General features: G+C 42.1%; 1 protein-coding gene across 1 annotated transcript in view; it reads right to left on the minus strand.

Annotated features, from left to right (window-relative positions):
* tgfbr1b (transforming growth factor, beta receptor 1 b) overlaps window positions 1–14,855 on the minus strand; it is a 67,435-nt gene that overhangs the window by 14,985 nt on the left and 37,595 nt on the right. The window contains exons 5-7 of the mRNA XM_069151262.1: window positions 11,597–11,827; window positions 8,222–8,389; window positions 3,864–4,020 (exon numbers count right to left, since the gene is read on the minus strand). Coding sequence (XP_069007363.1) covers window positions 3,864–4,020; window positions 8,222–8,389; window positions 11,597–11,827 — 556 coding nt within the window. The remainder of the gene's footprint in view (window positions 1–3,863; window positions 4,021–8,221; window positions 8,390–11,596; window positions 11,828–14,855) is intronic.

Consider the following 14,855-nt stretch of genomic DNA (forward strand, 5'->3'; position numbering starts at 1 on the left):
AACACATGATGCTGCACTCCCGGTATTCCCTCTGGGTCTTTACCAGCGCACCGAGCTCGTCCGTCTTGTTGGTCAACGACCTCATGTTCCCCATTAAGATCGCCGGTACCGCTGGTTTATATTTCCTCCTTTCCGCCTTTAGCTTAGCTCCAGCTCTGCAACCCCGAAGTCTTCTCCGAAGTTCGTCCGGGATTTCAGGCCTCGCTCCGGGCAGCAGCAGTAGAGGCCTACTCAGCGCGATCAGCTGATCACGCGAGTAAACAATAATAATGCCCCCAACCAGAAAAGTGGAAAAATTACGGTCCATTGTCTGACCGTTCACTTAACACACGTAAAGAAAAGAAAACAACAACTCCGAAGAGAGGAGAAAGGCTTAAAAATACATAAAACAAAACACACTCGGGGGGAGCTGCTGTAACAGGCTGCCGCTAGCGCGGCGCCATCTTAGTACAGTATCACAGAGTAGCGCCTCAACTCCAAGTTCCCTCCTGATGTCCGAGCTCCTTACCCTATCCCTAAGGCTGAGCCCAACCACCCTACATAGGAAACTAATTTCGCCCACTTGTAGCCGTGACCTCGTTCTTTCGTGAGGGTTGGAACGTAAATCGCCCGGTAAACTGAGAGCTTCGCCTTCCGGCTCAGCTCCCTTTTCACCAACACGGTCCAGTGCAGCGCCTGTTGTACTGCTGCAGCCGCACCGATCCGCCTGTCGATCACTTGCTCCATCCTCCCCTCACTCGTGAACAAGACCCTGAGATACTTTAAACTCCTTCGCTTGAGGCAGGCACTCCGTCCCCGCCTGGAGGGAGCAATCCACTGGTTTCCGGCAGAGAACCATGGCCTCAGATTTGAAAGTGCTAACCCTCATCCCCGACGCTTCACACTCGGTTGCAAACCGCCCCAGTGAGTGCTGGAGGTCGTGGTCCGAAGAGGCCAACGGCACTACATCATCTGCAAACAGTAGAGACGTGATCCAGAGACCACCGAACCCGGAGTTCTCCTACCCCTGGCTGCACCTAGATATCCTGTCCATAAAGGTCACAAACAGGATCGGTGACAAAGGACAGACCTGGCGGAGGCCAACACCCACCGGGAACGTGTCTGACTTATTGCCGAGAATACGAACACAGCTCCTACTGCGGTTTGTACAGAGACCGGATGTCCCGTTGCAACGGGTCCGGCACTCCATACTCCTGCAGCACCCCTCACAAAAACCCCTGGGGGACCCGGTCAAAAGCCTTCTCCAAGTCCACAAAGCACATGTAGACTGGATGAGCAAGCTCCCAGGACCCCTCCAGTAGTCTTGCGAGGTTAAAGAGCTGGTCCACTGTTCCACGACTGGGACGGAATCTGCACTGCTCCTCTTGAATCTGAGGTTTGACGAACGGTCAGAGCCTCCTTTCCAGCACCCTGGCAAAAGCTAGGCCCAGGAGGCCGAGTAGTGTGATACCCCGATAGTTTGAGCACACTCTCTGGTCCCCTTTTTTGAAAATGGGAACCACCACCCTGGTTTCCCAGTCCATGGCTACTGTTCCTGACCCCCTTGCGACATTGAAGAGGTGTGTCAGCGCAGCAATGCCCAGTGCCTTCAGCATCTCAGGATGGATCTCATCCACCCCTGGGGCCTTGCCACCGAGGAGCTTTTTCACTACCTGAGAGGCCTCTGCCAGGAATATGGGTGCCGATGCTTGTCCCTGTGGATGGTGGGTCCACAGGATCTTGAATTTGTAAACCTAAATCCCAGCCTGAAACTTGAGAACCTGATCGGTTTGAGTCAGATTAATTCATTGTTCCAGCGCATTGGATCAATAAACTACACAAGGCTCTCCCTCAGCTGTGGGTCTGATGTGTCAGAAATTACACAATATGAACTAAAAAGTGGAAAAAGATTAACCCAGAGGAGGCTTTGGTGAAACAAGCTTCATGTACAGTCTGCGTTTTAATTCACGAATCAGCGTCTTTATAATGCAGGTTTGCAGAAATTCTGTACTGATGTCAGTACAGTTCAGCTGCGCTCGGCAGAATCCCAAAGGAGATTAAATAAAAATAAAAGAGCAGGAAGAAATCTTTAGGTGCAAGACAAAATGAAAAAAATGAATGAACCTGCTGTAATGTGACAGTAACACACCGGAGCACCGGGTCAGATATGAAAACAGGAACGTGGAGCTGCATTTATTTCTTTTGACATTCAGAGGACGTCAGCTGAGTCGGTGGTTTTCCAATGTGTCCTCAGGACGCATGAAACACCACAACACTGGCTAATAGTGACAACATCACACCTGCCCACACGGGAGAGTAGAGGTGGGAATATTCAAAAGGGATACTATAAATGTCAAAATGAAAGACGGCTGACAGCTACAATGGCCAACACAGAGAGATGTCCACTCCTCAGTAAACTGCTTCTGAGGCCGGGCAGCTCCGAGCTGTAGATCGTGGAAGGTTCGAACAATAAGTATATATAATTTAATAAGTCAAAGTCTCTTGGTAAATCTGTTTACATTTCAATCCAATCACATTCACAGAGATCCCGCCCCCCATGTGACCCAAAGCGATTCAGCTTTCAGCCAATCAGCTGCTATCAAGTTTGGTTACGAGAGAGACGCAGTAACATCAGGGATGTTCACAGGCTAGCAAGCACGGAACGGATTTAACAATGATTATGTCAGTCAGTAGAAGATGTAACGTCAAGCGCCACTTCACTACAGTTCACAGCAATTTTTCATGGGACTTCCAAGGCCAAGCAACACAGGAGCTTCAAGCTGTTGGTGAAGGAATGTTCTGTTGAGTATGCAGATCTCCTTCTCCACACCAACATCAGGATCCTACAGTGTTTTCTTTCCGTGCTGAGTGAAATCAATCTGTTGTCTGATGCCGAGAGGCTACTTAGTCTTACCTTCCTGACGGATGTAATTGAGAAACTGAATCACCTGGACATACAGTTACAAGGTAATTATGAATACATATGTGATGTGATTAGCGCTGTTTAGGCGTTCAAAGCAAAACTGTCATTTTTGTATTCAGGAAGTGGAAAAACAAAAGGTTTCAGCACTTGCCCTCGGTGAGCAGGTGTTTTAAATGCATCCAGGTATTGTGACCTATTGTCCATTTATGTGACATGTAACGCCAACCCCATCAATGGAGGTGGATATAGGTGAGATTTCTGAACTGTTCTGTGGTATTCCTATAGAGATGGAGATGTAGGTTATAAACCTCCAAAAAGATGCTCTGCTAAAATCTACATTTGTCTTATTTCTGGAAACTGGTGAAGTCGGAGAACTCCACGAACCTTCACCAAGGTTCTTTTTCTGACACGAGTGTCATGAAATAAAATTTCAGAACGAGACCGACAGATGAACATTTAAATGACTCCATAAGAGTGAACTTAAGTGGATACTTTCCAGCCTCTCTTGCTGATTCCATGCAGTGCCAGTCATTTCATTCACTATAGGAACGACTGAATGCATAACATGCATGTGAGCTATAGATGGAGGGAATGTAAAGGGATGTGATACAGTGATATGCGAGTTATAAACATTGCTTTGTTTGCTATAATGGATGAGAGTTGTGCGAGCTTCACCAATTGAAAACAAAGAAATGCATAGAGAAAACAATTGTGTACATGATGTTGAATTTAAGCTATTGTGATATGAAATGTGCGTGTTGAGTATCAATTTGTTATTGCTCACATAAAAGAAGCTTATTCAGCTGGTTTGGGTGAAGCTCAGCTATGTTAAGAAATGTTACTAAACATGAGACAGTTTCATTTTGTCAAAGTAGGTCTGTCAGTGAAAAAAAGTTGGAGATCCCTGAAATTGAACAACAATCTATCAGCCTTCTACAAAAGCTGTACAACACAAACGTACCTTTTGGTTCCCACTCGGTGGTTTGGCGCGATGTCGATGGTGTCGGTGGCAGAGTCGTGACGGACCGCCAGACCCAGGTCGGCGATGCAGCAGGTCCCATTCTTCTTCACCAGAATGTTCTTTGACTTCAAGTCTCTGTGGGCAATAGCTGGCTTTCCTGGAGGCAGAAAATCAATCAGAGTTAACTAAAGTCCTGCACTAACTCAAACTACAAGAAAACCTCAGCGCTCAATACAAGAGCAATATATGAACGGATGGAATTTTTTTTTTAAATGAAAAAAGGCTGAAGATTATACTTTGAAACGGGGTACTTGGATATTATAAAACACCTCCTTTTGATCCAAGGCTGTTTATCACCTGCTAAATAACAATGCCATTGGGAACTGGGGAGGAGAACTAAGACACATTTAGATGCAGTCAAGTTTAATAGCTTCCTTATTTTATCAGGAATTCAAATTTAACACTTTTTTATTCATTTAATTTACACCTACTCATTTAACAGCCATGTTAAAAAGTAAGAACATTTGATGGAAAGTAAACGTGTCTGTTAATAAACGTGATATGTTCAAACAAATGACAAACATCATTTTCATTATTTTAATAAATTAAAAAAAAAAAGCAGATGAGTTACATGGAAAGCAATGAAGCTCTGCTGCACTCCGACTGTTGCTATTCTGTGTCACTGTTGCTAGGATTTAGCTTCTTTGCTTTTAAAATAGTTAGATTTAGTTTAAGTATTTTTTGCAACATTTTATAAACCCTTTCATGGATCATCCAATGGTGGTCCAATTCTCTTCCAGAAACTCTGGTTTCTATAAATTCATACAATTCCTGCAACTCAGGAAAACCTCCAACCTCTAACTATGTTTCTAACTCAAGTAGATGTGTCTTCACCTCAGTTTGCGGCAGCAGTCTTTCTACTGGCTTTGTTATTTCATGCTGCCTCGGAACTATTTCAACCAGTTTTCACAATGCTCAGGTTTATCAATTAATCCAAAGCCTAAACTTAGTTATAAGTCATTTGAGAGTCTGACTCTTTGTCTCTTGCACCCAAACTGGAAAGCACAGAAACCGATTCTATTTGTTGTTGTTTATCACCCACGTGGTCCTTATTCAGAGTTTCTAACTGAATTCTCTGACTTTTTATCAGATTTAGTGCCGAGTTCAGATAAAGTGATGATAGTGGGTGACTTTAACATTCACGTTGACATGGACAACGATAGCCTCAGTTCTACGTTTAGCTATTTATTACATCCTATAGGCTTTTCTCAGAATGTAAATAAACCCACTCACTGTGGTAACCACTCCCTCGATCTGGTTCTGTCGTATGGCATGTAAACTGAATATTTTATTGTATTTCCTCAAAACCCTGTTTTGTCGGACCACTTATGAATATTTGAAGTTACAATAATGGACTACACAGCATGTGGGAATAAATACCACTACAGTAGATGTCTGTCAGATGATGCCGTGGCCAAGTTTAAGGAAGCAGTTACGTGCTTATCCTCTTCGATGCCGTGTGTTAAAGCAGCGGAAGGCATCTACGTTGATCTTAGTCCCACACAAGTGGATCATCTGGTAGAAAACACTGCAGTATCTCTGCGCACAACTCTAGATAATGTTGCCCCTCTGAAGAAGAGAGTAATGAACCAGAGGAAGTTGTCTCCATGGTACAACTCAGAACTACGCTCTGCTAGGAAGGCAACTAGAAAGCTGGAAAGGAAATGGCGTTCCACTAATTTAGAAGAATTTCACCTGGCCTGGAAGGATAGTCTAATATTATACAAGAAAGCTCTTCGTAAGGCCAGAACTTTATATTATTCATCATTAATAGGGGAATCGGCAGACCCTTCCTGCCACCGTCACTGATGGGATGTTAAGCACAGCAGCCCTGAAAGCAACTGTAGGACCAGATGTATACTTGGAAAATTTCTCTCCTGTTGAGCTCTCTGAGTTAACTAGAATTATTTCTTCATCTGCATCCTCTAGCTGTCTGTTCGATCTCATCCCAACTAAACTTTTTAAGGAAGTCTTCCCTTTAATTAATACTTCCATATTAGATCAGATCAACCTGTCTATTGTAACCGGCTATGTACTGCAGGCTTTTAAAGTGGCTGTAACTAAACCTTTATTTAAAAAGCCAACTCTTGATCCAGCTGTTTTAGGAAACTACAGACCAATTTCCAATGTGATGTTTATTTCTAAAATCCTTGAAAAAGTTGTTGCAAATGAACTTTTTGATCATTTACAAAGGAATGATCTGTTTGAAGATTTTCAGTCAGGATTTAGAGTTCATCATAGCACAGAAACAGCACTGGTGAAAGTTACTAACGACCTTTTGTTAGCCTCAGATAATGGACTCATCTCTGTACTTGTTCTTCTGGACCTCAGTGCTGCTTTTTATACAATTGATCATACGATCTTATTACAGAGATTAGAAGACGTTACGAGGATTAAAGGAACTGCATTAGATTGGTTCAAATCCTACTTATCAGATAGATTCCAATTTGTCCATGTCAACAATGAATCTTCCAGACAAACAAGAGTTAGTTATGGAGTTCCACAAGGCTCAGTGTTGGCCCGATACTTTTTACTTTGTACATGCTTCCATTAGGAGATGTCATCAGGAAGCACTGCATAAACTTCCATTGCTATGCAGATGACACTCAGCTATATCTTTCTATAAAATCAGATGAAACTAATCAGTTAGTAAAACTTGAAGCCTGTCAAAAAGACAAAGGCCTGGATGACCAAAAACGTCCTGCTTCTAAATTCAGACAAAACGGAAGTTATTGTACTTGGTCCTAAACACCTCAGAAACTCTTTCTGTAATCACTTAGTTAATCGAGAAAACGTTGTCTTGTCCTCCAGCAAAACTGTGAGGAACCTTGGAGTCATCTTTGATGAGGACTTGTCCTTTAGCCACCATATAAAGCAAATCTCCAGAACTGCCTTCTTCCATCTACGAAATATTAATAAAATGAGGAAAATCCTTCCTCAGCATGATGCAGAAAAACTCATTCATGCATTTGTTACTTCTAGGCTAGATTATTGTAATTCCTTGTTATTATGATGTCCAAATTACTCGTTAAAAACCCTGCAGCTGATCCAAAATGCTGCAGCAAGAGCACTGACGGGATTTAGCAAGAGAGATCATATTTCTCCTGTTTTAGCTTCTCTTCATTGGCTTCCTGTGAAATCAAGAATAGAATTTAAAATTATCTTGATGACTTACAAAGCCCTACATGACCAGGCTCCATCATATCTTAGAGATCTTATAGAACCTAGCAGAGCACTTCGCTCTCAGTACACTGGTCTACTTGTGGTTCCTAGAGTTTCCAGAAGTAGAATGGGAGGCAGAGCCTTCAGTTTTCAGGCTCCTCTCCTGTGGAACCAGCTCCCAGTTTGTGTTCGAGGGGCAGAAACCCTCTCTAGCTTTAAGATTAGACTCAAAACGTTCCTTTTTGACAAAGCCTACAGGTTAGGGCTGGCTCAGGTAGACCTGAACCAACCTTTAGTTGTGCTGTTATAGGCCGATGCTGCTGGGGGACCTCGTTACATGCTGAGCTTCTTTTCTTTCCTCCTACTCTTTAACTGACTCATACCTCACCATCCTTTTCTCTCCAATAGCTTTTTCTTATTGTCTGTTGTCTCCATTCAGTTCCCTCGCTTGCGTAGTTTCTCTACTTTCTTTTGCAGATGTCCCGTCATGGAGCTGCATGTCTCTGCCCTGTGATTGTTGTCTCCACCAACAGTTCTTCTCTTGTATTTCTCTGCTGTACTTTTCTCTCTCTGCTCTCCTCTCACCCCAACCGGTTGAGGCAGATGGCCGCCCACCCCTGAGCCTGGTTCTGACAGAGGTTTCTTCCTGTTAAGAGGGAGTTTTTCCTTCCCTCTGTTGGAGGTTTTTCTCCCTTAAAGAGGAGTTTTTTTCTCTCCTATCTTATGTGGGAATTGTTGAATTGTTGGGTTTTTCCATTTAATATTGTAAAGTCTTGCTGTAAGGACTTTAATGTGTTAAGTGCCATGAAATAACCTATGTTGTGATTTGGCGCTTTATAAATAAAATTGAATTGAATAGCTCTGGAAAATTTTGCCGTTACCAATTGAAGTGTGGTTAAGCGGATCAAGTCTAAAAAAATTGTTTCATTAATAATATGTTTTGTCTTGTCGACTCAGGTCATTTAAACTTTCATTCAGGTGAGCATGTCTGCATTTTGCTCAAAATCAAAAAGAAAAGCAATTCATTAAAACTATTACCTGGAAAAACTTAATTTTACACATTTAGAAAAACTGTCCTCAAGGAGGCATGCAGTGTGTGTGCGCTTGGGATACATTTAAGTGTGTTTGTGTCTCACCTTGTGTGCCCACTATCTCCATGTGGAGGTGCGCGAGGCCACTGGCTGTGGACAGGGACAGTTTGATCATGCCCTCGACGGTGACCGTGTAGCGATTCAGGTAATCAAACAGGGAGCCATGCTCGTGGTAGTCTGACACCAGCCACAGCTGAGTCCAGGTCCCATTGTCTACACACAGACAGGGAGAAAAGAACAGAGATAAAAGCTTAAAGCAAGTGATTTTGTCTTTCTGCTTTTCCACAAAGAACTTCCCTGTCAAAGGGACTGACTGATAACGATTCAAAACAACCTTCGTTTTGACATACGACGTGAAATACACCAAATGTGAATATATTTGCCAATTTGTTTTGAATGCTTTGAAGATGCTGTGTGACACTCACAAGAAACTGGAGGGCAAGTACAGCAAGCCTGAAAGATCTTTGAAGGACAAGAAGGGAAGGAAGGAGGGGCTGCTAAACAGACCGACAGCACAAAACCCTCATGAGATGCTGGAGACATTAGCTGTGAGAGACTCAAGGAAAGAAGAGATTTTGAAGGCTATTGGACTTTTGTGGAACGGAAAGACAGCTCGGCCTGACAGCATTACCAGCTGAGGCACTCGAGGCAAAGGAAGACACGGCAGCAGAGATGTACTGTCGAGGATACAACCCGTGGCTGAGGACCCCTCTTTCATCGGGGAGACCACCTGACCACAGCCATGACATCGTGCCGGTTAAATGTTGGGAGTGCAGCTTTGAACTTTGAAGGGTATTGATCATGAATTCATGTTTGCTGATGTATTAAACATTGTTGAACTTAAACAGTCCTTGTTTGTGAATATTTGTGGCCATTTACTGATTGCAAAGTCAGTGTTCAGATTTACAATTTAAAAAGTGAACACCATGAGACTGAATTTTACAGTTTGGTTATTTGTCCCCCGTTACCTGGGTGATGTCCCGGTAAGTGTTAATAAATTGTCATAAGTTTATGAATAATTAGTAAAGTTGATCAATACATACACAAAGAAAAGAAAAAGCTCCTGAAGCTTAACAAGAGCCAGCAAAGATCCCGCGGCAAAGCACTTCACATACTTAGGCAGCATCATTGACAGACAAGGTGGCATCGAATCATGGACGAACTTCTTGCCATGAAACTCTTTTTGATCCACCCTTGTATGACTTTTAAACAGGCTAACAGAAATGTATCTGTGACAGACATAAAACCCTCAAGACAGAGTCACTCACTCCAGTTATTCTTGTATGATGTGGCTTCTGTTATGTGTGTTCTTTAATATTAATATTAATATTAATATTAATCAGGTTGCAAAAGGTTCAACTCATAAATTCACAATGTACACATTGCAAGCTATTAATATAGTTACTCAAGTAATGTTTCTCTGACCTCAGGCCAGCATAAAGAATACATCTTCATACGTCACACTTTGTATAGAAAGCTGCCTGTAAACTTCCTATTAGGCAAATCCGTTTTCATTTCAGGTGTGTCTGTCTGTCTGTCTGTCTGTCTGTCTGTGTCTGTGTCTGTGTGTGTGTGTGTGTGTGTGTGTGTGTGTGTGTGTGTGTGTGTGTGTGTGTGTGTGTGTGTGTGTGTGTGTGTGTGTGTGTGTGTGTGTGTGTGTGTGTGTGTGTGTGTGTGTGTGTGTGTGTGTGTGTGTGTGTGTGTGTGTGTGTGTGTGTGTGTGTGTGTGTGTGTGTGTGTGTGTGTGTGTGTGTGTGTGTGTGTGTGTGTGTGTGTGTGTGTGTGTGTGTGTGTGTGTGTGTGTGTGTGTGTGTGTGTGTGTGTGTGTGGTAATGTGTGTTTGGTCTTCACTGTGAACCATTACTCCCCCACACTGTCTACCAGCCAGTCTATTCATGGGGAATAGTTGCCTGCACTCCCTTTATGTGAGCAGAGTTGCTTTCCTGCTCTTACAGCTCAAAGTTCAGTTGTTATCAAAGCCACCTACACCGTCATTCACAGATAAGCTCCACCTGATGAGGATCTCATTCTCAGTGTTTGAAATTGACACGCTTTAAATTACTCATTCTTCTTTGATGAAATTTTATATACAGCCTCACAATTGACTACTTAGTATTCTTCATACTTTTTATTTAATTTATTGTGTCAAGTTCTTTCCCCACACCGCTCAGTGCAGGTTTATTTTAATCAATCTTTTCAGAGCTCTTCCTGGTGGTTTCAAGTTGATTTTGTTTATATAATACTTTAAAAGCAAACAAGTGCTGCTCCAAAGTGTTTTACATAGACTGACAAACAGCATACATAGATATATATGTATATATATATGCAGGGAAAAAGGTGTGCCAGACACACGGGTGGAAATAAAATAAAATGAAATGAAAATGGAGATGGGTTTAAACACAATTTAAATCCAAAGAAGTCAGATAGAAATAAAAACCAGGTTAAACAAAAGTCAGAAAATGAAAATGGGTCTTAAGTTGTCTAATGGCCACTGGCTGCGACACAAAAAGCCTTGTCGACATGCCATGCTGGGAGGATGTGGTGGGACTGTAAAGGATGACATGTTCTGAGATGTATGTAGGCGTGGGACCACGGAGAGTGTTGAAAAGCAATTAGAAGGATTTTGAAGTTTATTCTGAAATGAACAGGGAGTCAGGGTAGGGATATATGGTTATGTGGTCTAATTTATTTGACTTTCGGTAGGCTAAGACATGCCTGAATAGAAGGAGTAACAGTAGTGACATCTTATCGAAACTTGATTTGCTATCAAATATAATACCAAGATTTGTTTGCATGCGGTCTGATGTAGGCTGAAAGGTGGTTGGGTTGTGGGCATCAACAGTGGTGTGTGTGTGTGTGTGTGTGTGTGGGGGGGGGGGGGGGGGGGGGGGGGGGGAGAGGAAAACCTCTGTTTTGGCATTGTATAACTAATGGAAGTTGTGTGCTAACCAGTCTTTGAGATCATGGTGACAATGTTGTATTTGAATTACATTGGCTTGATTTGGGGAACTGTGGCAGAGGTATATCCGAGTATCATCTGCATAGCAGTGAAAAGAAGATGTTATGGGGTTTGGTGAATTTTCTTTGTGGGAGCATGGGCTGAGCTCCACAAAAAAAAAAAAAAGATTAGTGGGTCTGGAGGATAAGCTGCCGATGGAAACGGTAAAGCATCTTTTTGATATGAAAGGCCTCGGGACACACCGTCACTGATCGTGGAACGTCTTGATTTTGCTCCGTGTATATCTGGCCTCGGTGTGTGCACACAGCTAGTGTCTGTTAGAAAGCCTTCATCAACACAGATATTGACACAATTACATTATCTGTACCGGATACTCGTTTCATCTTATTACTGATAGATTTCTAGAAGACCCAGAAATATCAACACAGCTTGCCATAACATCCAGTAGAATCGTATCTCACCTTTATTGTCAGCAGCAATGAAGCCCAGAATATTCTCATGCCTCAGCATCACGGTCTGGTAGATTTCGGCCTCACGGAACCAGGAGCGCTCCTCTCGAGAGGAGAAAATCTTCACTGCCACCTCCTCCCCACGCCATTTACCCCGCCACACCTCGCCAAAACGCCCCTTTCCAATGCTCTCTTGGAGGATGATGGTTCTGGCAATGGTCCTCTGGACAAGCAGTGGAAGACCTGAAAAGAAAGCAGACAAAAATTCTCATTTAAGAAGGTGATGGCAAAGAGAAAGCACAAAAAGATTCAGAGTTACAGGTAATATTTTGAAGAGTTATTTCATGAACATCAATGCTGTTTTGTGGAGAGGAATACGCCTCATTGTCAAACGTAAAACTGCAACTATTAGTAAAAGAAAGTAATACAAATTTTATACCAGAATATTTATTGTCTTTTTTGACAATACAGCAATTGCTGAAGTCATTTTTTTCCAACTAAAACCATTTTCTGTTTGCAGCTTCTAAAACACCGTCAAGCAAACTGTCTTTGAACTGTTGGTTAGACTAAACCTGTAAATTCCTTTTGGCCCTTTGCATTCTGGGACAATATGGCAGGCTTTTTTCGTTATTTTTAGATACTTTATAGACAAAACAATATAAGAAAATAATCAACAGAGTAACAATAATGAAAATTATTGTTGGTTGGAGCCCTTCTTGAAGGAGTTACTTATTAAATAAACCTGACACCAATAAATCAGCTTGTCATGTTAATATGAAATGATTACAAAATATTGGGGCTGGGTATTTTTCAAAAATGTTCGATTCAAAATTGTTGGTTTGTTTTTTGATAGAATCAGATAATTTTTCCATGGATATGTCACAAATAGCAGGTTGTTCCAAAGTGTAGTCTCGAGTGTGTTCCTTGACTTCCAGGACATGAGGGTGTTTTTTTCTTGGTGAAGGACGACAGAGGATTCTGCTCAATATTTGGGTCCGGAGGTCACGATCAGTTACGAACGGTAAAGTCGTTTCCATGTTTTCGAGGGGATGGATTTGGTTGGAGGTACACATTTTTGTGTAAATTATGAATGTTTTTTTTATTTTTTAAACAATCTGGAACCCATTTATCAATGAATTTAATTCATAAAACCCATATCAATGTTTTCATTTATTGACTCTTTTTGCCTGTCCACCATCCACACACAAACACAAAAAAAAAAATAACATTGACATTTGACATCCCACATACACTATGACTCCATGGAAATTAACCAGCTTACAGAAATAAAAGGGACACCCTGATAAGGTATGTTATCACACCGTCTCAGAAATCCTACTTTGATGGCAACCCTTTGTTTGCTGGTGAAACTGTGATCACCAAAATGCAAATCATTACAATGTTTTCTGGGACAAGACCTTTTATTTTTTATTATTATTATTTTTTTTTATTTTATTTTTTTTTAAATGGAAAATGCCTGGTCTTACCTGGAAATGGGTATCACAGGAGAGCCAAACTTGAAATACATGGATGGAAATTATGTAACATGGACATTTAAAAATGTTTAAAAAGATAACAGCCTTTATTAGTCGTAAATTGGAAAAAATTTGCTTCATGCAGGGAGAAATCGGTTAACTGCTTCGTAAGATGGATTTTATCTTCACAAATCAAAGATTGTGTTGTAAAAAAAAAAAAAAAATAAGTATTTAGTTTTTGTTTTGGTGGTTGCCTTTTTTTCTTTTTGGTGAGCATGTACTTCTGCAAAGAGCGTTTTGGGAATTTGTTGGCACAGATTTAAATGGTAAATGTTCTGCACTTGCATTTATACGTGTGTGTGTGTGTATACATATATATATATATATATATACAGTGGGTACGGAAAGTATTCAGACCCCTTTACATTTTTCACTCTTTGTTTCATTGCAGCCATTTGCTAAAATCAAAAAAGTTCATTTTATTTCTCATTAATGTACACTAAGCACCCCATCTTGACAGAAAAAAAACAGAAATGTGTGCAAATTTATTAAAAAAAGAAAAACTGAAATATCACATGGTCATAAGTATTCAGACCCTTTGCTGTGACACTCATATTTAACTCACATGCTGTCCATTTCTTCTGATCCTCCTTGAGATGGTTCTACTCCTTCATTGGAGTCCAGCTGTGTTTAATTAAACTGATTGGACTTGATTAGGAAAGGCACACACCTGTCTATATAAGACCTTACAGCTCACAGTGCATGTCAGAGCAAATGAGAATCATGAGGTCGAAGGAACTGTCCAAGGAGCTCAGAGACAGAATTGTGGCAAGGCACAGATCTGGCCAAGGTTACAAAATAATTTCCGCGGCACTCAAGGTTCCTAAGAGCACAGTGGCCTCCATAATCCTTAAATGGAAGAAGTTTGGGACGACCAGAACTCTTCCTAGACCTGGCCGTCCAGCTAAACTGAGCAATCGTGGGAGAAGAGCCTTGGTGAGAGAGGTAAAGAAGAACCCAAAGATCACTGTGGCTGAGCTCCAGAGATGCAGTAGGGAGATGGGAGAAAGTTCCACAAAGTCAACTATCACTGCAGCCCTCCACCAGTCGGGGCTTTATGGCAGAGTGGCCCGACGGAAGCCTCTCCTCAGTGCAAGACATATGAAAGCCCGCATAGAGTTTGCCAAAAAACACATGAAGGACTCCCAGACTATGAGAAATAAGATTCTCTGGTCTGATGAGACCAAGATTGAACTTTTTGGCATTAATTCTAAGCGGTATGTGTGGAGAAAACCAGGCACTGCTCATCACCGGCCCAATACAATCCCAACAGTGAAACATGGTGGTGGCAGCATCATGCTATGGGGGTGTTTTTCAGCTGCAGGGACAGGACGACTGGTTGCAATTGAAGGAAAGATGAATGCGGCCAAGTACAGAGATATCCTGGAAGAAAACCTCTTCGAGAGTGCTCTGGACCTCAGACTGGGCCGAAGGTTCACCTTCCAACAAGACAATGACCCTAAGCACACAGCTAAAATAACAAAGGAGTGGCTTCGGAACAACTCTGTGACCATTCTTGACTGGCCCAGCCAGAGCCCTGACCTAAACCCAATTGAGCATCTCTGGAGAGACCTGAAAATGGCTGTCCACCAACGTTCACCATCCAACCTGACGGAACTGGAGAGGATCTGCAAGGAAGAATGGCAGAGGATCCCCAAATCCAGGTGTGAAAAGCTTGTTGCATCATTCCCAAGAAGACTCATGGCTGTACGAGCTCAAAAGGGTGCTTCTACTCA

The sequence above is a fragment of the Embiotoca jacksoni genome, unplaced genomic scaffold (assembly GCF_022577435.1).
Source record: "Embiotoca jacksoni isolate LCO1_2020_lvr unplaced genomic scaffold, fEmbJac1.0.p SCAF_17, whole genome shotgun sequence".
Taxonomy (NCBI): Eukaryota; Metazoa; Chordata; class Actinopteri; family Embiotocidae; genus Embiotoca; species Embiotoca jacksoni.